We start from the raw sequence: 23,444 nt of genomic DNA, 5'->3' as shown, positions 1-23,444 counted from the left end.
GGTATGCATGTGGGGTTTATCTCCATCCTAGGAATGGCTAGCTTGGCGTTATTGGGTGCCGAGAGACCCAATGGGGCTCCCCTTTTGAAGAGGTTTTGGTGGTCTGTTCACTAGGTATGGTGGATTATATGGTTGTGAAAATGGGAATCTCCTCAGCAGCTTGTAATGCATGGCATCATGACTGAACCTACCACAATTGGCACAAGGTCGGGACCAAGGGTCCTAACACTCAGCTGGCAAGTGGTTTCTACCACAATACATGCATTGGACATGAAGGCATGTCGGTCGTCTCATTATTTCTTGTAATCTAGCTATCTCCATCCTCATCTCTGCTAGCTCTTAGCTTGAGTCAGTGCCCATGCCTTTATCCTAAGTACTTGGGCCTGATCTTTTGCTTTTCATAGAAGCTCTCTCGCGATTCCTTGAGGTAGTCTCTTCTCGATTCGAGCTCCTATAATTTCTCTCCTTGAGCTGGTCATCCACTCTAATGGCCTCTTCAAAGACCCTTGTTAGCGGGTCTTGCTATAAGCTCGAGCTGCCAGCCAAGGCCTTGTAGAGCTCTTTGCTTCGTATTCCATTAATGAATACTCTAGACATTGCTCTCTTAGTTGCTCGCTCGCCAGTAGGGATTCTCTTGAAGAGACTCCTCATATGGGTCACGTAATCACGGATATCCTCCTTATCCCTCTGCTTGACATTCATCAGTCGCACTAGGAGGTTGTCGGAGTACCTAGGATCAGAGAATCTCTTAATGAAGAGACTCTTGAGGTTGTTAAAGTCAGTTCACTCTCGGTAGCATCTAGACTCATGTACCAAGTTCCACCCTTATCTCCTAAGCATAGAGCAAAAGCCTACGAGCGCAAAGCAAGATCTATGAGGCCTTGGCCTTGCAATCTTGCTCAAACTACTCAACAAAGCTATATGGGTCAATCCTACAAGCAATGAGGTTGCCATTGCAATGGCAATTCACTTGATGAAAGCATTGTCTAGAAGTCACTTCATGAGAAGTTCATTCAATGTAAGATCTCCCTCTAGCGCTCTTTCCCTCTCGGCATCAGGACCTATACTATTTCATCTTGCTAGCGCTAGCATCCGCTGAATTTCATGCACTTCCATGTTCTATTGCAAGCTCCTGGCTTGTTCGTAGTTATAGGTCATTAGGATTTGCAAAGCTTCACGCACCAGTCTCCTCTCCTCTCTTAGGTCTGCTATGACATCCTCAAGCGTTCTATTGTGGTGGTCTCTAGGCCTATAGATCCTAATTGGCAACCAGCTAGGCCGCTTGATTTCGATCGAGAGACCTCCTAGGTCGAGCTCCTCATCCCGCCCGTGGTTAGTGCTTGTCTCTGCCATGTCTATGGTCTCTCTCTCCACCAAGTTGTCGATGAGATTAATTAGATCGGGTAGATCCACTCCTCCAATGGTGATTGTTCCTCCTGGATTCCCTACTGCATCTTCTGCTTGGTCTTATGCTTGGGGTTTCTATCACCCGACTATGTCTCCAAATCTCTTGCTACTATGGGTTCGTTCTTGGGTTATGTTTGGGTTCCTTGTTATTTATATAGACACTCCTCAACTTAACTCACTCAGTAGATTTGTGCACATGCTCTGTTCTGTGCACTGTGGAAAATCAAGCTCTCGGCTTTTCAGTGCATGTTAAGTGATGAAATTAGTGTGGGGTGCGAATGCAAAACGCAAAAGAAGGCAACCCACACTATCCCCCTTTTTTGTTCACATCCTAATATGGCTCTAGGTGCATTCTTTGGCTGCCCATAATAATTGTCTAGGGTCTCTACTGCTCCCCTCTGCTCAGTCGGGGTAATTCTAATTCTAGCTGGTTCTAGGGTCGATTCTAGTTGGTTCTGGTCAAAGGCTGGTAAATTTTCCCTAGCTCTATTCTACCCTGTTGGTCCTTTCTAGAATCGAACGGTCCACCGACCGTGGTGGCCCAACCGACTTGGACTGTCCAAGTTAGTTGGTCCGATCAGTCCAGACTCTCTAAGAGCCGAATGGTCCAAGTCTGATTAGGTATGTCAGATCCAAACTAGGGTGTTCCAACTAGACACAAGGTGAGCACCAGTCGGATCGGATGGTCCGACTGGTCTAACTCTTGGAGTCAGACGCCGACTATTGGTCTGATTATAGTGGGTGCACCCCAAATGTCGGCATGATTGATGCTAGAGATCCCTAGGGTTCAACCCTCCAAAACTACTAATTAGAACACAATGAAGGCCTTGAACTACCTAGACTACAAGATTGGGCTTGGAATCAGTGTGCTTAATTCGTCCTGTACCTGTAACTCTCTCTCTCTCTCTCTCTCTCAGAATGCAATAGTTGCAAATGAGCTCTTCCTTGACCTCTTAGGTAATTACGTGAATAATCATTAATAAATGTGATAAAGTACTTTGCACCCCCTAATGGCTGATAGGGCATGGGTTCACATACATCTGAATGCACAATAGCCAAAGGCCCACCCATGTTTGGAATACCAAACTTTTTATGCGAATGACTAGTCTGCCTGCCATATAAATAGTGATAGCATGACTCAAAATGCAAGTAGTCAAAAGGTGAAAGATACTACAAAGCACTAAGCATTTTCATTCCCTTAAGTGACATATGCCCAAGATGAGCATGCCAGAGAGATACATGTGGGATAGAACCCATTGACAAAACATGCTCAATGGTACCAGATACAACCAAGGGTTTGAGGCTGCCAAACTTGGCACCTCTTGCAAGAACAAGCCTACTATGAGTTAGCTTCCATGCAAAATCACAAAAGCATATATGATAACATGCATCATCAAGCTTCCCAATAGACATAAGGCTTTTAGTCAATGCAGATACATGACGTACGTTGTGCAAAACAAAAGTGCTACAAGATGGAAACTATAGAATGACAACACCAATGCCAACGATAGCAAGAGACTAATCATCATCTAAGTGCACAGAACTAGATACACTGCAATAGGTATGAAACCACTCACGGTAGGGGGTCACATGAAAAGGCGCACCCGAATCCAAGAGACAATATTGTGCATGCATAGACTAAGCATTGGTCAGCTCTAAGAGGCATCACATGAAGAGGTTGCTAAGATGTAGTCACCAACGAACTCCTTAGGCTGCAAAACATTTATCTCCTCAATATGTATGCTGGACTTTACATGTATAATACTGCAACCATTGGATTTCTCCTGCACTTTTTCTTTTTCCTTCTCTTTGCACTTGTCATTGTGCATCTTATGGCACGGCAGCCATATGTGTCTTGCTTTCCCACAATAATGGCATGTAAGATCAGACTTACGTCCATGGGACTTGTTGTGTCTATGTGACTTAGATTGGGACTTCTGAGAGTCCTTCCCATGATGATCATTATCTTTCTTGCCACTTCTACCACCTCTAATGGATAAAGCACATGAACTGCAAGAAGCATCATTGTTTTTCTTGTTAATTTCCTCAGTCAAAAGAGCACTCTCTACATGTTTCAATTTCAGCCCATCAAGTTTGTTGGTACAGATTACAATGTGAAATACATCCCAAGACTCAAGTAAAGTGCCAAGAAAAAACAAAGGATGAAGATTATCCTAAAACTCAATAGCTTGTTGAAATAGATCCTTCATGATAGAATGAAACTAGCTAAAGTGAGCAGACAATGGGGTCCCCTCCTTCATGCGGAGATCCATCAAATGTTTAAGCCAATACATCTGCGAAGCAGGGCTATGCTTTGCATGAAGTTCTTGAATCTTTCTCCATAGATTCCATGCACTCTATTCTTCATCTTCAACAACATTATTGTGGGCCTCTTCAGAGAGTGATAAAATGATAGTGGACTTGCATTTGGGTTTCATACCCTTGTTTCTTAGTGGCTTAATTTACGATTTCTGTACCAAAACATGCCATATTTGAGACTTTCAGTAGCCATAGTTGGTGCCACCCAACTTGATGATGTTAAACAAAGATGTATCTTTGAGATGACTAGTGATAATGAGTTAAACAGTGGGGCAGACTATGCAAAAAACAACCTTCTATAATAAATTGGCCAAAACCACTATCAAAACAAGGTAAAAATAAGAAAAACTACTAAAATGACCAGTTGTCCACCAAATAATACCAAAATTACATCAAAATTACATGATTAAACTCAGTAATAAATACATCACAATCTGCATAAAATAGCCTGTTGTAATAAATCACAACAGTGAAAAAGATAGAGCAAACAATGAGCTAACAATGATCCAAAGTCAAGCATGATTGCTAGATTAGATCTCCTGCATCAAGTGGGCATGTAAGAAACACTATAGCAAACAAGAACCATGAGCCAAACACCCAAATGTGTCAAAGAAATCGATGTCAATAGTAGGAGGATACAACCCTTGGCAACATAAAGAACGTAGAGAGTAAGCCAAGCTAGGTGTATGGCCTAATTGATAGGACCTAACAAAGGCTACTGTATGCTCAAAAAGAAGATGGATAAAATCATCCCAAAAGCATCCAATGCAAACAAGTATCAAATGCCAGCTAAGATGGAGCTCGATCGAAGCTCAAAAGGAATTCTGGAGAAATACATGACATATGCCATCCTCCCTACACATCCATGTAGTCATATGAATCACCCGAGAAGCACCCATGATCAATAGGCAAAGCATGAAATGCCCAAATAAGCTTCAGATCTAGTGTAGTATAGTAGTAAAATCACTCCTAAATTGAGATAAAACATGGCCAAAATAGCTCCAAATCATTCCTATAACATATGATAGGTAGAGGAACCTTTACACCCAACACTCCTCTCCCACTTCACATTCAAGGCACATCAAGGGCAGGACACCCCTTGGGAGTTTACACTCACCTAGGGTCACGCCCACAATACCTTTTCTTAAACATGAACTAGGTCTTCAAGTGTGGGACAACACCATGGGCTTGCCTAAGGTTCCCAACTCCTAGTTCCACTAGCATGGACACCATGCTTATCTTTCATGATAAGATAGACACACCCCTAGGTGGTGCACTTCCTTTTTCTTTTTGGGTACATTCAAAAAGTCATGATCAACCACTAACATTGGAGGCCCCATCACCCACTCAATCTCTCCTTGGCTTTTGCAACCTCTCATCCATTTTGTTATGCTTCTTCTCCATGGCCAATCTCCCCAAAGTCCCATCATCAACCCACATGGCACACCTTCAACCACGCAAGCGTTCACCAACAAGTGCCATGGGACTGGCACTTGGCTAAGAGGGGGTTTAATTTTAAAAAAAGTAAAAAGAAAGCAAAGAGAATAAAAAAGATACAGTACAAATCAGAAAAAGATGACCCAACGAAAAAGTAGGAGGAAAAGGGCCAAAAGCACAAGAAGCAAACTTAAAAGTCCAAAAGAAGTGCAAAAGGGGAAAGGCACATTTTAAATATAAAAGCATACCCTAAATCCTTTTAAAAGAGTGCCAAGCTCTCTCCTGTGCAATATGTAAACATAGACGGACATTAGTGAAGGAACAATGTAAATAGGAAGGGAATAGGGAAAGAGGACCTAGGCTAAAATGGCCCGTCATATAAAAAAGGGATCGTTGCCCAAGAGGAGTAGGGCATGTATAAAAAGTAAGAAAGTGAATGAAGAAGCTCATTCTTGTTGGCCAAAACTAGCTCTCTTGTTCTCTTGTTCTCTTCTTCTTCTCATTCTTACTTGTATTTGTGATTGAGAGAGGGAGTGTTGGGGAGTGAGGGAGTGAGTATGTGAGGGTGAGGGACCATGGTGGAGAAGTTCTTCATCTTCTCCTCTCTTCTTCTTCTCTTCTCTTCTCTTCTCTTCTCTTCTCTTCTCTTGCATGTGGTAATGGAGCTTGGAGCTTAGAGTTTGAGGATCGAGCTTACATCATGGAGCTACTGAGAGCTTGTGGGAGGAGGTAACTCGATCGGGCAGGAAGGTAAGCTCACTACACTCGTAGGTGTGAGAGTGCATATGGTTATGTGAGAGGTAGCCAATGCACTTGGCTTGAAATGCTTGAAGCAATAAGCAGTCCGTGGGTCTTGGCGGTTGAGTGAGAGCTCCCACATAAATACATGATGTAGTGCAAAGGTTATATGAGTACAAGAGCTTATGGTAAGAACATTAGGCAAGTACACATACAAAACCTAAAAAAGTCTATCAGAAAATGAGCTACAAAAGAAGGACTGATGGGTCCTATCCTTTTGCTCTTGGGAGTCTTCTTCTTCTTCTACTACGTTTTTGTCTTCATCTTCTTTGACTATTCCAAGGTATGCTCATTGAGATATTTTCCTAGCATGTCAAGACCTCTCAATATGACCAATTCTTTTACAAAAATCACAAACTATGTCCTTCTTCCCTTTGTCCTTCACATAGAGGAGTTGTTGGTCTCCTCTTGGGGTGCTTGTTTCTCCTTTGTTTTTAATCTTCTTTTCCTCTTCAAGGAGGGAGGCTTTAATATCCACTAGCTTTAGCTTTGGCATGTTGATCAGTGTGGTAGGAACATGATTATATTCAAGTGGTAGACTCTTGAGAAGTACACCAATGCAAATGTCTTCATCCATCTTCAAGTTTATTTGTGCAAGTTGTGTTAACAAGATTTCCATATATTTCAAATGAGTTGCAAGTAAAGTAGTACTCTTCATTTCATGCCTAAAAAAATCAATCAGCAAAGCATATTTAGAGGATTTCGAGTGAGCTCCAAACAAGGTTTCTAACTGATCCCATGTTGCTTGAGAGGTTTCACAATCATTAACATGATGAATTACTATCATCAAGTTCGAGCTTGATAATAACTTGAACCTTATCATCATTTTTATCCCATATTACTAACATTGCAACTTTCCTTAGCTTCTTCTCTTGACCACTTGTGATTGACCACAAGCCTTTCTTTATCGGGATGAGTTTGATCCTTGTTTTCCATGTGCAGAACACCCGACACCTTTAAATTAGGATAGAGGTGAGTCTTTGCCCATTTTGATGGTAGGAGCAGCAAACGGATTACTAAATTTTGATCAACAAGAGATTTGAAATCGAATGTGTCAAAGGAAAAAAGAAGCACTAGTGTTAAATAACACTATATGAGTATCAAGAGATACTAGCTCAATTGTACTTGATGTTGAATCTTGATGTCAGATAACTTCCTTGTTGGTTTGATGTGGTAGTTCTATTGGAAATTGAGTGTTGGAGCATATCAAACACTCAGTGACACGATTGATCCAAAGGGGAGTGACAAAATGAAGAGATATTGTAGCTTGAGGTTAATAGCTATGGCTTCCTCTTTTAGGGTTCTAGGAAGCGACTGATCTTTTGCTCATAGCAGGTCAAGAAGTGAGCCATCTAAAATAATGTTTGATGAGTAAGAAGCTCAAGTGTCAAGGTTCAAAATCTGTATCGTTTTTATTAGCATCGTTGCACATGTAGGCCGAGTGGATAGTATGACCAAAAAGGGCATAGAAAATGGCAACAACCAAGATTCACAATGCTAGAGCAAGGAGTGCACAATGTCGCACTGTGAGGTGCCAGGCTGGAGTGATTGGGAGTAAAGGAGGATACTCGCAAAAGAAAGCACCAGCTAAAATGGCCTGGTTGGAGACATCTAGGTTGGGAACCAAAAATCAACCTATGATGACCTTTTTGACTTGATTCATGACCCTCGTTATTACTAATTAGCACTAAGACCCGCTCTGATACCATGTAAAAATATTGAGGATGCATGCCAGAGTGGACCACTAATGAGCAAGTATACAGTCATAATGGACCATAAGAAATGACAAAAGACATCAACTATTAATACTCAAGCATAATGCAAGTACAACTGAATGAGAATGACTAATTGAATGAGTGTGGGGATGAGTCCCTTCTATAGGCTTATAGTAGGTGGTATTGGTTGGTGGAAAAAAGTGGAAAGGGACCATGGTATTCATCAACTGTGAATTTAATAAACCATGCATACATGACCTAGTCTAAGGCTTTATTTGCAATGCGATCCTTTGCCTTTCTATTCATTACAAAGAGGCTATAGAGTGGGTGTGATTGCACATTTCTCAACAAAATCCATATTTTCTCCTATAATGGTCTTTTCTACCATTGTTCTCCCCTTTATCTCCTCACATTGAAATAAATTAGAAGTAATTTTCAAACACTATTATGGACTTTTGGTGACTCTAAGGGATGGTTATATATCCATTGGGATCATGTTTCTTCCCTTATGTTAAAAGGCAATGTTGGCTTAGAGTCACCAATGGAAAAAGCAATGAAGTTGGCTTTCCAAGTTGTGAAGAATATACCAAAAGAACAATCATGGGCAATTATCTCAAGTCACTAGATTTTCATCTCCAAGGTATTTAGTAAACAATGGCTTGATTGCAAATCCTCATATGTTATTTTCAATGGAGCTACCAAGTTCACGATTAGCCAATCATAGGCTACACAACATCTTGGGAATGCTTGGAAAGAAGTCACTCCACATCTCACTTGACAACGGGCAAATAGAGGTAAAAGTAATTCCTCATTGCTCTTCAATCTATAGCTTAATGATGCAACTTATAGCAGCAGCTTCACAACAACTACTGCAAATTCTAATATATGCTACAAGCTCCACCACAAAGGGATTAGATGTTGGATGGAGATTTGGGATGAAGATTAAGCTACAATCCTGTGTGTTTAGATTGCAACACAGTTTGGTTTGAGTGCTAAAGAAGTTGAAGAGGTGCAAGTAGTACTCTCAAAACTTAAATCCAAATAACCTACTTCTCAAATTGTTAATGAGATGAAAATGCCTAAGTATTGGGTCAATGTAGTGGTAATTTGCTAATAGCAATGAAGAAAAGAATTGACTTCAAGATTCCTAATGCATATTGGTTCCTAAAAAATATTGTTACATGGTGCATGGAAGATCCTAGAGCCACAATAAAGGCCTAGAAAATGAGGATTATAACTTTAAGAGCTACTCCTCACAAACTCAATGTCTTGTTATGGAGGATTGAGGCTAACAAATCACTACCAAACATAGCCTATGTAAATTCAAAAAAATATCTCCTTTATGAGTTCTATGTAAGTTGGGGGAGGAGAATATAGAACATTTGTTTTGGGATTGCAACGAAGTGTGTGGCTTAAAGAAGAGTGTGAAGAAGGGCATTGGAAACCTGCATCATTAGGAATGATAGAGTATTTGGTGTACACACAATGTTAAGGGAGTCTTAGATAAACACAACCCCTGTATTTTTGCTAAAGTCCATATGCTCTTCAAGAAGATAGGTCAAAAGAATGAGGCTTTCTTGCCAGTTTGTAAGTTTTCGAAACCTTTATTTCTAAACTTCCTAGCCAACTTTGGCCAAAAGTTAGCTTTCCCATTCTTTTTGGTGATGTGAATATGGATCAAAATATAATACCCGCATCTATAATACTTTATAATTTATAGAAATACCAAACTTAATACCAAACCTATGTGGAAACTCTATAGCATTCCCAAACCTAGTGTGTATGCCCACATAGTCTTTCTCATATGCTTATGCTATTGAAATAAAAATTTGAAAGAACTACCAAATCTATGTGGCAACTATTGAAAGATATGCTTATGCTATTGAAATAAAAATTTGAAAGAACTACCAAATCTATGTGGCAACTATTGAAAGATATTCTACCAAATCTATGTGGCAACTATTGAAAGATATGACAAATGATTTATGCTCTAGGAAGAGTGGCTATGTATCCCATAAGCACAGTGAGGAGAGTGGAACAACCCAAAGACTACATAAGCATGTACTTAGTTCTTATTTCAATGCAATGCTATTATACTTTGTACTTCCAATCTGTGTTTTGTGCTTCCAATCTGTGTGCTTGTCATGTCCTACTCAAGATTGTGTTTATGAGTCCAAGCACTTAATCTTGGAACCTGATTCACTTGAGTAATAGTCATTGTCTCTTGTCTATGCCATCATGGTTTATGTCTATGCATTCGATCATCCATAGCTAAACCGTGCTCAAGATCTGTGTTTCTAACATGGTATTAGAGCCATGGTGAGCATGGCTAAGCTTATCGAACTTTTCCTTCAATTCCTCTTCATCTTTGGTCAGCTCATGAGTTCATTTCTCACTCCAACTCCACTCTTTCCTTCATGGCAGCCATAGCCAGCATGCACACCTACCCTGCTTGCTTTCATATCTCTCAAACCATGGCATATCTCAAAGAACTTTCTTATGTGGACCTCTTGTTTTACTCAAGGCGAAACTTTGTGTCACTTCAAACATCAACATTTCCTTGCTCTGAGCTCAACATTACAAGAATTTGTAATTATTGCCTACATTGCACCTGCACATGTTCGTATGGCGTGCTTTCTCTACATGCAGTGTGATTCTCACCGACTTTATAGGGCAACTGAAGCTCCATATCCAAGCTCTCTTCCACTCAAAGGTTTTCAAAATGGTCATCTCTGTGAGTTGTAATCAATGAAAAACTAGGCCCCTATCCTAAAACCCTAAACAAGATGCCATAGCCATTTGGGTTGAAGCTCATAATACGCTTCATTTTCTCACTCCTCTCAACCCACTCAAGTATTTGCCACTCTGATCTCGTACTTCATTCAGTCCCTATCACTTCAAATTAGTAAGGAGGGGAGAACTCGTCCGAAAATATCAAGGTCAACATCATGTTTTTCGAAGCATAGTATCCTTTGATACTCATTTTAGTACTTCTTGGCACTTGTGCCTCTTGACACATCCAAGAACAACTCATTTTCTGGTTTTACTTTAGTTCTTGTAATGAAAAACATGAAGATTTTAGTGTAAAATGCACAATTTATTAAATCCCTTGTAAGCCTCATTCTCATTGTAAAAGAATAGACACTACCCAAGTATACTCGCGGTAAAACCTCCTTCAAAATATCTAAACTTGAGCAAATAGCCAAATTCAATGGTGAAGGATTTCACACTTGGAAAGAAAAGACAATGTACCATCTCATGAGGAAAGACCTCTAGGATCTATTTGAGGATGATGCAAGAGATGAAAATGGCAAGAAGGAAGATGACAAAGACCAGTTCATTGAAGAAGTCCATCCCAAGACAAAAGAGTGGAAAAAGATGAACAACAAGACTCTAGGCATCATTGCCTAAGGACTATCTGATTATGTATTGCACCATATCTTCGACGTCAAAGATGCAAAAAAGGCATGGGATGAGCTTGACATGAGTTTTGGAACTCAAGCTAAAAACTCAAAAGTAAAATTACTCATGCAATTCTACAAGGTAGATGTAAAGGATAGTTCTTCGATGACCATACATATTAACAAGTTTTTAAGAGCCAAAAAACTCAACTTGCAACTTTAAAGAAGAACATAGATGAGGATGAAGCCATAGCAATGCTACTAGCAAGTGTAAATCAAGAACCATATGAGAACCTTGTGTCTACCCTAAGTAATGTTCCTAATCTCTCACTCAAAGACATTGAGCATTCTCTATTTGATGAAGAAAGTCAACTTAAAGACAAGGATGCAAAAGAAATCATCTCAAAGGACAACCTCTTGTACACCAAAGGAACTTATGGAGCAAAAGGACGTGAATGAGAATTTAACATTAACAACAAGGATCAGGTCACATGTCATTATTGTGGTAAGACTGGGCACATGGCTAGTGAATGTTTCCATAGGAAAAGAGCACAACAGGTGCAGAATTGTAACCATCAAAATAAGCTCATGACTGAAGAAGATGAAGAAGATACTTCCGCTATCAACAACAACTTTGAAAGATTGTTTTGAACAAATTTTCATTATATCTTTTCCATAGTGGATCTTATATTTTCATTATATCTTTCCCATTGTTTTGAAGAAATTTTCATTATATCTTTCTTATTGTTTTGAAGAAATTTTTATTATATCATTCCCATAGTGGATCTTATTTTTCTCATAGTGGATTTTGTTTCCCTTAAGTGGATGTTATTTTGTAAAAATCATTGCCAAAAATGTACAGTTTCAAGCTTTAACTTGACTAGGTTGCTTATGGGCTAGTCTCTCGGGCCATGTCATCATGTAGGGGGGCAAGAGCTAGCAAGCGTAGGAACTCATCATTTGAGGGGGGTGTTGAAAGATATGAAAAATTATGTACGCTCTAAGAAGAGATGCTCTGTATCCCATAAGCACAATGTGGAGAGTGGAACAACCCAAAAGCTACAAAAGCATGTACTTGGTTCTTATTTCAATGCAATGCTATTATACTTTGTACTTCCAATCTATATCATTGTCATGTCCTACTCAATATTGTGTTTATGAGTCCAAGCACTTACTCTTGGAACCTAATTCACTTGAGTAACAATCATTGTCTCTTGTCTATGTCATCATGGTTCATGTCTATATATTCTATCCTGCATAGCTAAACCATGCTCAAGATCCATCTTTCTAAGAGCAACTATATAACATTCACAAACCTAGCACCCGCATACAGACACGCACACACACACACACACACACACTCTCTCTCTCTCTCTCTCTCCATTGAAATTAAAAAAAGGCACAAGTTGCATTCTTGCTCTCTCTACTTGAAAACCCAAATATGGACTTTATGAGACCTGAGCATGGAGGTGTCCACCTTAATTTTCTCTCTCCCTTTTAATGTCAAGGGTGAGATCAAAATAGCTTGCCTAATTCTAGAGTTTTTGCTTTCAATTGGTGTGACAACTAGCTCCATTAAGCTAATCGAGGCACCAACATTCATTAAGGGTGTGAGGTTGGGTGTTGTGCAATGGAGAAGACTAGCATTATCACAACCTCCCCACCCCACACCCCCACCCATGTCCTCTCTCTCTCTCTCTCTCTCTCTCTCTCTCTCTCTCTCTCTCTCTCTCTCTCTCTATGGTGTGAGGGTAGTTATACACCAAATGACGGATGCCTATTTTACAAGCTTTAACCAATCAAAACACTTATTTAAGGGTTGGGCATCCACAATCCTTTACATACTGGAGAGGGCATGACATGTTGTTTACCTGCTAAGTAGGTGAACTTCCCTACCTACTTGTGGATGGGGAGTCTCCCTTGCTCATTTTACAAAGTAGCGAACAAGGGTGCACTTTTTGCATTAGCAACCAATGAAGAAAATTATAAGTTTTTTTTTTACAAACTATGTCCATTTGGTATATAAAGGTACGGCGCCCATGTTCGCACCTAGTTTCAAAAAGTGCATACCCACACTTTGGGTTGGGGTTGGCTGTCCATCACTTGGTGTGTAACCAACCTAAGGTCAGATGTTATGCAATGGAGAGGACTAGCATAATAACCCCACCCTCCACTTGAAAACCCAAATATGGACTTTAGGAGACCTAAGCATGGAGGTGTCCACCTCAAATTTCTCTCTCCCTTTTAATGTCAAGGGTAAGCTCAAAATAGCTTGCCTAATTCTAGAGTTTTTTCTTTCAATTGGTATGACAAGCTAACTCCATTAAACTAATCGAAGCACCATGTTCACTAAAGGTGTGAGATTGGGTGTTGTGCAATGGAGAGGACTACCATAATCACCCCACACACACACACACACACACACACACACACACTCTCTCTCTCTCTCTCTCTCTCTCTCTCTCTCTCTCTCTCTCTCTCTCTCTCTCTCTCTCTCTCTTTCTCTCTCTCTCTCTCTCTCTCTCTCTCTCTCTCTCTCTCTCGTGTTCACAGTATGCTTCATTACTCCTCAACTCCTACTCTGAGAAGGATTGTTGTACTCTAAGAAGGATTGCTGATGATGTTGCAAAAGAACACACTATTAGGCAGTTGTTGAAAGAGCTCAAAGCACTACTGTTGATACATAAGAACAATGAGTAACGAGCAGCACATGAGAGTTCCTATCACAGAAAACCTTCAAAGACTAGAGCACTTTACTTTTGTAGGCTATTATGTTTGGTGATGGTGATGAGCTGTATTGACAGCTTGGGGGTTGGGGGAAAGGGGGGGGCATTTCTCTCAAAAACAAAAAGGGAACAACCCTAATGAGGTCTTCAAAACCCTAACCCTACCCCTCCCTCCCACCAACCCACCTGTGCATTCTTGCACTAGGCCTCATGTGCCCTCTCCCTCTATATTTACCCCTTCCCCCCATAGCAAGAACTCCTACACCGTCTGCCATGGCCTATTCTTGGAGTGGTGTTCCCAAGAAGACCAACAAGGTCTATGGTTCAATAGTAGCAAGGGCTTAAGATGCATCACCCCTGATGACGGTAGCGAGGATCTATCCATATACCAAACCTACATTGTCTCGAACAACTTTCATTGCTAGTTGGGCACGTTCAGCATCAATGAGGAGAAATTGCACTTTTGATCAGAGCCCAAGATGGAGTTGGGCCTGGCATAGCATGGGAGCAAAGTTGCATCCACCTGGATGATGTGGACTAGGGCCTTGTGCAATGGTTGGGGGGTACCAACGCGCTGTAGCCTAGCACTTGCCTTGCACTCGACATGTGAGCAATGCTCATCCTCTTCCACCATGTAGGTGGTTGCCTATGATTGTTGCTTGGACTTACACATAGAGGCCTACTTTGTTGACTTGGCAGCATGTGGTACCAACTAGTTTAGCAACTTGGTGGATTTCTTGGTCACCTTCAATGAACCATACATCTTTTGTCTGACTCTTGTGACTACCACCCACCATGACACTACCGTTCCTGAAGTTCATTTTCTTGTGAGACAACAATGCAAACCATGACAATGGCCCACAACCTGGCTTACATTGCACTTTAAAGGGGGCTGTCCATCTTAGTTGGGGCAATGGACTATGTTTGTCACATCCCGCCATTTTTCCTCTCAGATGGATGCCCCAATCACACTCCTCTCCACATGATACATTCAATATACGTGGGCAAATAACATCTATCTATTAATCTATTCTATTAAGCTTATAATTGATGAATCTACTTAAGCTAAAACCAAGTCTATAGTCTATATGGCAAGTGTAGAGTACACCCAAACCTCCCAAAAAAAAAACTTTCTGTTTCTCTCTTCCCTCATCTCAAAAAGCAAAAATAAAGAGAACAAGTGGTTAAATAAGAGCCGAAACACTTAAAAACTTAGAAACACTAAGACTTTCATGCATGCACTTCTCTCCCTCTCTCTCTCTCTCTCTCTCTCGCATGCGCGCGTTGTCTATGTTCAGTGGTGTCGTACCCCACCCATATTTCATCTCCAAGAGCGTCGTGCTAGGCCTGGTCAGGTTGGCTACCAGCGAGCTCCGTCCCCCGCAACACCTTTGTCAACGCCATCTCCCCCATCGGCATCGACACCCCGCTTGCCTGTCGCTATCTCCAAGAGTCCTTGCCTGACGTTCGACTCTGTTCCCACCTTCATCGACCAAATTGCAAGCTTCCATGGCAGCCATTTCAGCCCTATCAAGGTCACCAATGCCACCTTCTTTCTGGCTAGTGATGACGCTCGCTTGATCAATGGCCATGCCCACCACACGGACCTTGCAATAAGTGCACCATATGTCGTGCTACCCGACCTCTACACACAGACTGTAGTTGCGTGAGCAAATGAGCAGGCCAATGCATCAAGGTCGGTCATCTCTCTCTCTCTCTCTCGTCGCTTTGACCAGGCCAATGCATCAAGGTCCTCAGGCCGGTCATCTCTCTTTCTCTCTCTCTCTCTCTCTCTCTGTTCCATCCTTGCAGGTTGGATGAAGGCGATGGCTGCATCTCCTTCTTCACCTACTTCGTCTCCAGCTTTATGGCGGCGCTGCTACTGCCGCGGTCTCATGGGCACCCTGTGTGACCTGGTAGTAGATTGGAGGCGGGTCAACACGATCTTTATATCTTTATCCATGCCTTCTGAATTACATTCCTAATGATCCCTTCTTTTCTTTTCTTTTCAATTACCTTCCCAATGATCTCTGCAAACCTCAGGGTTCTGCACCAACTCTAAACAGATCTCGGCTTCATCATCCTCGCTTGCTTCTCCAGCGAAAGAATGTATAGTGTGAAGCATCTGACCATCGATAATCTTTCACACGTTTACCCATTACGGTGAGAAAGAAAAGCATGTTCTATGTATCCTTCTACCACACATAAGGTCGTAAGCATAACGGCGAGGATGTCAAGCCTGACGACGAAGATGTCCTCACGTGCACTACATGTCCATGTGGCAGTCAATGCGGGAATGCATGACTTCCAGCTCTATACCGAGGTATGCATTGATGCAAAGGGACTGCATAGTGAATATATTAATGTCTCCACGTAGTTGGCACATTCCTTTCCCTCATAATGTACATCATCATAGGTGATACACTAATGTCTCCATTCCAGTATACAGCATTGATGATTCACTCCTAAGCAAAGGAGTAATCCATTCACTTTTGGTGTATTATGCAGGGTGTGTTCAGCGGTTCATTTTTAGATAATCCATATGATATTGATCATGTTGTTCTAGTTGTGAACGATGGATCCAAAGATGGGAAGGACTAATACTAGATCATTTACATTCATGATAAGAGCTGACTTCTAAACTGTTTACAGAAAGTTTATCCAACTAAGATACATATACATGACCTTGTCCATGGCCACAGTGGTGAGCTCCACCACCAATGTGACAGTGACTTCTATAGCAAGCACATGTTCTTGGACTTCTCTAGGTCCCCCTCACACACATTGAGCATTTCTCCTTCCTGCCAGAGCCTCTTCTTGTCAAGAAGGTTTTGCAAAGATTATCGGTATTCAATATACACCCTAACATGCATAATAAGAGTAAATAGATACATGCAATTTTGGAATTTGGAAGAACTTGGAGAGAGAGAAGCTCGAATATATTTTCTATGTAAAGAGATTGAAGAGTGTAACTTTGTTAAAGAATGTGGACCAGATTTTTGGCTTTGAACATTGAGTATGCCCATCCATTGGCTTGAGTCCACCACATGGCTTGACATGTTGCCACCACATGCAATTAGCACGAGGTTCATGCATTGCTTTAGCATTAATGTGTGGCTTGACATATTGCCACCACATGTAGTTAGCATGAGGTTCATGCATTGCTTTGGTGTTTCTCTCAATTGTAGAAAACTCCATGAATATCAAGCATCTTCCTTGGCATGGATGCCTTGGATGTCCTAATAGTTCTTTGATTATGAGCTTTTTGGTTGGTCTTCTTTTGTTTATGTTGTGCAGAAGAGTCTTCATTGTGTCATTTTGGTTAGTTGGAATGGACCCTGGTTTTACTTTGCACATACCATCTTACTCCTATATTATTTTGGTCATCGGTTCGAAAAGCCCCAAACCTCTAGAGGACTTCTCAAGCCTACCCCCTTCCCAAACCTCCCCTTTTTAATTAAAACCCCCTATCTCAAACGTTTAATCACTCCCTCAATTTTTCATCTCCCCTTTGAGATGAGATAAAATAAACTAAAATAAAAGGTAGAGAGAGAGGGGAAGGAGAGAGAGAGAGAGAGAGAGAGAGAGAGAGAGAGAGAGAGAGAGAGAGAGAGAGAGAGAGAGAAGAAAAACACAAAGTGATAATTATAGCGAGAGAAAAGATATAATTTAAAAGAGAGAGAGTTAAAAAAAGAGGAGAGATAGATAGATAGATAGATAGATAGATAGATATATAGAAGGAAAAGAGACAAGGGAGGGTGGAGAAGAAAAGGGAGAGAGAGAGAGAGAGAGAGAGAGAGAGAGAGAGAGAGAGAGAGAAGAAAAGGGGGGAAGAAGAAGAAAAAAAAGAGAGAGAATATAAATAAACACAGAGATTTATAGAGAGATGAAAGATAAAATTTAAAAGAGAGAGAGAGAGAGAAAAGAAAAAACTTTGAAGAGAGAATGAAAAGAGAGAGAGAAAAGAAAAAGAAAAAGAAAAAGAAGAAATAAAAAAAGAGGAGAGTGAGAGAAGGAAAAGAGAGGAGAGAGGGGGGAGAGAGAGAGTTTTACGTTTGATGTGTGAGAGAGAGAGAGAGAACAAGGAGATGAGAGAAAATAACCTAAAATAAAAGGTAGAGAGAGAATGAGAGAGAGAGAGAGAATTAAAAACAGATAGGAAAAAGAGGCGAGAGAAAGAGGAAAAATAGATTGTCAAGCAAAGTTCTCGTACTACTTCTCTTGTTGCTTTATGGCAATGAAGTGGCCTAGCATTCTAATTGTTTCACTTTCTATAGTTTTGATAAGGCTATCCATTGTGCTAAGGCTTGACATTGTTCTAAAGGGACTACCAAATATTTTATTGCATTTATGGTCCATTTTAGAGTTTGATCATGATGGAAAGTGGTTATCTTTTATAGAAAGGCTTTTCTTGCACAAATAATTTGGTACATGCTTACATAATTAGCCCAAGCATATGGGTTGGATCTAGGAGTGACATTTTGTAGCAACATAGAGCTCTCTTTATTGCCACAGGAAGTGCAATGCCATTTCGTGTAAAGCATACTAGTTATCTAGTTTGTTATATATTAAGCACAAGTGTGAGTAGCACCATGTAAAGAAGGGGATTAGAGGGCCTTACACGGGATTAAAACGGGGTTAGCACTTGCGAATACCTAGTTACACTGATGGGGTATTTAAGGTGTACAAGGACCTGATAAGGGTACCATTTAATAAATACAAATCTATCTCCTCATCTTCACCTTCAGCTCCCATGGCTTCCTCTCTCTCTCTCCCCTCTTTCTCTCTCTTTCTCTCTTTTTCCTATCTTTCTCTCTCTTCTCCTAGTATTTCTCTCTCCTCTGCTCTCTTCTTCTCTCTCTTCTGTAGTCTTCTTCCTTCTCTCTCTCTCTTTTAGGTCTCCTTCATGATAGTTGATATTAGAGCCTAGTTTTTAGGTCCTTCCTTTCTCTCTTCTTCCTTTAGATTTAGTTCCTTTTTCAGTCTCAGGAAACCCTACTGTGGGCAAAGGTATAGCATTGAAGAACCCTAGCAATCAAGAAGTACTATAGAGATGGCAGTTTTCTTGGGAGTTTACACAACTATGGCAAGAAGCTTGACCGAATTTGGACTCCAAAAGACAAAAATGGCAGCTCGTTTTTCAACATTGAGGTGAAAATTCTAGGGTTTTAGTGGAGGAGAACACTACAGCACTTAGAGGAGATCTAACTGTGGTTACTTTTCTAAAAGAGATTTCTTCTTCATTTTAAGACCTTCATGAGAGCTCCCATAGAGTGCCATCGAAGATCTCTCCTCTCCTCTTGGATCTCAGTCTCCCACCAAGTTTAATCTGTGACATGGCCCTCTATGCATCACATGCTTGAAGGCAAGCACCATTTTGGGGACTATCGTACATTCCAGGACAACTCTCTTCATGATGAGAATTCCTCAATGTCAGTCACACAGGTTGTACCTGGAAATCAAGGGCTATTACAGCACCCACATTTGCATTTGAATCTTGTCAATCCAATATACTTATTGCAAGTAAAGCATCGATTTGGTGGTTGATGTGAAGGTTCTTGTGGCAGTATCAGTGTAGATGAGGCAGATCCATCATCAAAAGGATGCTGGCTATGAGGATCCTCACTGCTTGCATGATTGATCTCTTCACCTTTCTTTAGCTTTTCTTCCTTCAGTAATGACCCAGCAGCATCCTTCATCTGCACATCGGCCACGATCTTTGATGCCCTTGTCTGCTTCAAGACAAGATCCCTATAGCACTTGGAGCATAGATTCATGGTGGTAGCACTACTGAAGAAGCCACAGCTGTTTGCAAAAAACACAAGACCTTCAAGCGACTGGTAACCAGTCTCATCCTTGTCAATCTTCCATCTTTCTTGAGCCTTGGAAGCTCACTCCGGAAGAGCGGTGAGGGTAACAAGAAGGTGCAGGATCTACTACTGTAGGATGTCATGCCTTTGTCTCTTGGTCTGGAGATCGAGGTGAATTGGTATCCTCTTAACCTTGCATTGTCTACAACAGCAAGAGACTGTTTGTACTTGCATTTGACATCTCACCACGTGCCTCAAGCCCAGCATAGACTGGAATGGGCTCACACATTCACTAGAAAATGATGAACCTGAGTCGAATGATGACACAGATCAGCATCATTTGCAAGAATTAGAGCATAATGGAATTATCAGGTCAGTAGGGCAGCTATGGCTAATGTTAGACTCCACAATATCCCCAACCTGGTAAGGCACATGGGTCCAATCTCTAGTCAAAGAAGAATGGACAGCAGAGGTGTTTGATGTCCGGCTTATGAAGTATCAGAATATGGAAGGGGAGATGCTCAGAACTATTAGTGCACAGCAGAAAGAAAATCCTTGCCAGAAGCTCCTTTTCTTTCTGTGTTCCACTATCCAGCACTTCAGCTAAGGTGCCTATGCTTCCTTCAGCCTCTATAATGGCAACTGTTCCGTCATCTATGGAGGGAAAGTTATAAGGACAGCAATAATAATCTATTGAGATGAATCTCCAGATCTTGATCTGCACCCTTTCTTCTCTGAGCAGCCAATTTTTGTCCTACTTCTTCCAGACTTGGGAGTCTCATAAGGATTTGCAATGTGCACTGTGGTAGGATTTGCAAGGTGCAGTGTACTGTAGGGTAAGGGATCTCTTTACCAAGCAGTGTTACACCAGCTTTGAAGATATGCAACAAGTGAAGCAGTGCTAAAGATCTTTCTCATTGTCCAAAAAGTACCATTTGACAAGGTTTCATGCCATGATAATTGCTTTGAGGGCAGTGGATCAGTGCTGGTTACATCAGCTTTGATGATATGCAAAAAGGGAAGCAGTGTTACATCAGCTTTGAAGATATGCAACAAGTGGTCTAATCATATTCTTAGCTATGGATCAATCACCCAATGATCTCTGTAACTCAGCTATGGATCAATCATCCAATGATGTCTGTAGCTCTCATAAAAGACCTCTCTATCATCTTCATATTGAGTTGGATAGTGAGTATGAACCAATAAGAAAGAGAACAAAATCTATCACAGTTACAGAGTCTATGAAACATATACTGAGGTTTGAAGGAAAGAAGAATATTGATATTTGGTTAGATGGAAAGCTATATCCCAAAGATCCTAGCAGAAATAGCACTCCTCCTTTCTATAATAGCTCATCATTAATGAGGTTTATTGGTGATGGCTACAATGGATTTTTAGGTTATACATTTAACCTTGTTGCAGAAAAGGATATCCTTGGACTAGAGAATCATCTTTTGATGAAACACAATATAGAGTTGTTGCAGAAGCTAGAGGATTGTCAACAAAAAATTCATTCATTGGAAAAGCGTATCAAAGCTTATCAACAAAAGCAAACTTTATTAGGCCTTCGAAATCAACAAAGAGCACTTAAAAATATTGAGAATCTCAAATGAGGAGGAGGAGGCTGTGGTAAAAGAATCCAAGTAGCAAGGCATATTTTTTTTCACTTGGAAAATCTTAAATATGGCTTTATTTAAATTACTTGCATTGATTTGTGATGTTAATTTTGCTTAGATCTCTTCTACAACCAAATGCAAGTGAAAGAGATTCTTTAAAAGCAGCTCAGTTTTATTATCATCTTCTTTCTTCAGTAGTTTCAAAGGATAGAAATTTAAAAAGGCAAAGAAATAATGCTTAGAGTCATTTGTAACGGATCATTCTTTGGATTCTGAGTTAGTACAAAAGACACTGGATAGTATTGGTATCAGTCCAGATGTTTATATGCAACTTTTCTAGCTTTTACAATCAAATATGAAGCAAGGATAGGTATGCAATTGCATACTTCCGAATCCATTTGTGGTTAGGACTATCACGCAGAGAGTTAATAACAAAGTGATGGGGATTCTAGGTGAGCCTTTTCATATCAAGGCTACCTTCAAGGGAAAGAAAAAGGAGGTTACATTCAATGAATTTAACAATATTTTCCTTGACTTGCCCACTCTACAATGCTTAATGATCAAAATTTATGACCTGTCAGTAGTAGAGGTGTTAGATATGATCAATGCCCCACCCTCATTAGGTGCCACCAATGATCCATGGTGCTCAAAGTTGTAAGGCCCCCATTATGAGGAGAAGAAAAATATGAGCCCAGACATTGGTTGAGTCCTGACTTGTATATTAGATGAGGTCTATGTGACCGGATGGTAAAAAGGTGACCGTTGTGGGTCTAATCTTTGGGTTAGATAGAGTGGTTAAGCTAGTAGCAACTCGAGGCGCATTGCATCGAGTTGTGGGGTAAGGGAGTTAAAAGGGGCCTCTATTTTGGGGTCTCGGGGCCGTAGAAGCGGCCCGTGGCTAGGGTGTCTCGGGGGCCCACTGGCCCCCCTGGCGGGGGTCCGAAGGTAGCACCCCCGGCCCGATGGTAAAGGAAATATTTTTGTCTGACTAGTGGAGGCTCATATGGTAGGTCGGTCAGGCCGACCTAACAGCCTTCGCGGGCTATAAAAGCTAAACCCCTTCAGAGCCATCGATCATTCATCTTTCACCCAGTCAGAGTTGTTGTTCCAGCTAGCCTTAAGCTCTTCACCTATCTTCTGTCTAGATCACCATCTAAGCTTCACACAGTGGAAGTGTACAGGTGGACAGAGCCATCTTTGTATCAGTTGTTTGGAGCTAAAGAATTTACTGATTCTCCTCTTATCTGTTGTGTACTCTCTATCTCTTTCTCAGATTTTGTTCGTTGCACCGTGTAATTTTTTTTACATGGTATCAGAGCCCAGGGGGCTCTAGAGATTGGAGAGTGTGCAAGAGGCAAAGGCTTCAACATCAAAGAGAAACTATGTCGACTTCTGGAAGCAGTTCTGGCGCATTAGGAAGTGGTGCAGGAGGTGGTGCTGCTGTACCAGTTATTCAAATACTGAGGATTCGTCCACGAACCTTCAGCGAAGGCAAGTTAGATGGTACAAACTACACCTTGTGGAAGTTCAAAATTACAACTATCCTTGATTCTTATGAGCTTCTGGAGACTGTTTTGGGGACTGACATAGAACCACAGCCTACCCCCGACCCATCAAATTCTAGTGTGATGATTCCTCTAAATGCAGATCTTCTACGAGCTTGGAAATGAAGGAATGCAAATGCATTGTGTGCCTTAGTTACAAGCTGTTTTGACAGTGTTTTGACTTTGATTCAACATACAACCAAAGCATCAGAGGCTTGGAATGTACTAAGGAGTCAGTATGAAACACGAAACCAAATAAGGATTCAAAACTTGAAGAATCAACTAGCAGCAGAGAATTTTGCTGAAGGAGAGATGGTTGAAGCATTCATCACTCGGATTAAGAATCTGCATGACCAGATGGCTAACGCTGGGATACAAAAGACTAGCGAAGAGCTAGCTCGGAGGTGTCTTCGGATTTGTCCACAAAAGTTTGATGGACTAGTAACTTCCCCTAATACTCAGGTGAGACCTCAAGCTTTGACTTTTGAGGAGTTTTGTGTATTATTGATGGAGGAGGAGTTGAGGCTGAGAGCCCGAGAAGGAAGCAACAATGGAGATGCTGCATTCTCTGCCAATGCAAAAGGCAAAGGTGGTTCCTCCACAAAAAATGATGGTGACAAAAAGAAGAAGGGCGGCAAGAAGAAGTTTCCAGGAGAGTGCTTCTACTGCAA

At 41.1% G+C, this 23,444-nt stretch overlaps 1 protein-coding gene across 2 annotated transcripts; it reads left to right on the top strand.

The window, feature by feature from the left end:
* The first annotated feature begins 15,081 nt into the window (after positions 1–15,081).
* Positions 15,082–16,456, top strand: LOC148034088 (P34 probable thiol protease-like). 2 transcript variants are annotated; one of them, XM_087682430.1, is made up of 3 exons: positions 15,082–15,499; positions 15,616–16,126; positions 16,312–16,456. In XM_087682430.1, the coding sequence occupies exons 2-3, from the start codon at positions 15,989–15,991 to the stop codon at positions 16,402–16,404; spliced, it is 231 nt and encodes a 76-aa protein (XP_087538556.1). In that variant the 5' UTR covers positions 15,082–15,499; positions 15,616–15,988; the 3' UTR covers positions 16,405–16,456. The 2 variants fall into 2 exon arrangements, with proteins under 2 accessions (XP_087538556.1, XP_087538555.1); XM_087682429.1 differs by having other exon boundaries at positions 15,082–16,126.
* The last annotated feature ends 6,988 nt before the right edge of the window (positions 16,457–23,444 follow it).

Source organism: Lygodium microphyllum, chromosome 7 (assembly GCF_053477565.2).
Source record: "Lygodium microphyllum isolate KBCC chromosome 7, Lygodium_microphyllum_v1.1.10, whole genome shotgun sequence".
Taxonomy (NCBI): Eukaryota; Viridiplantae; Streptophyta; class Polypodiopsida; order Schizaeales; family Lygodiaceae; genus Lygodium; species Lygodium microphyllum.
The sequence above is the reverse complement of the archived record's forward strand: the minus strand, read 5'-3'. Positions and strand labels throughout refer to the sequence as shown.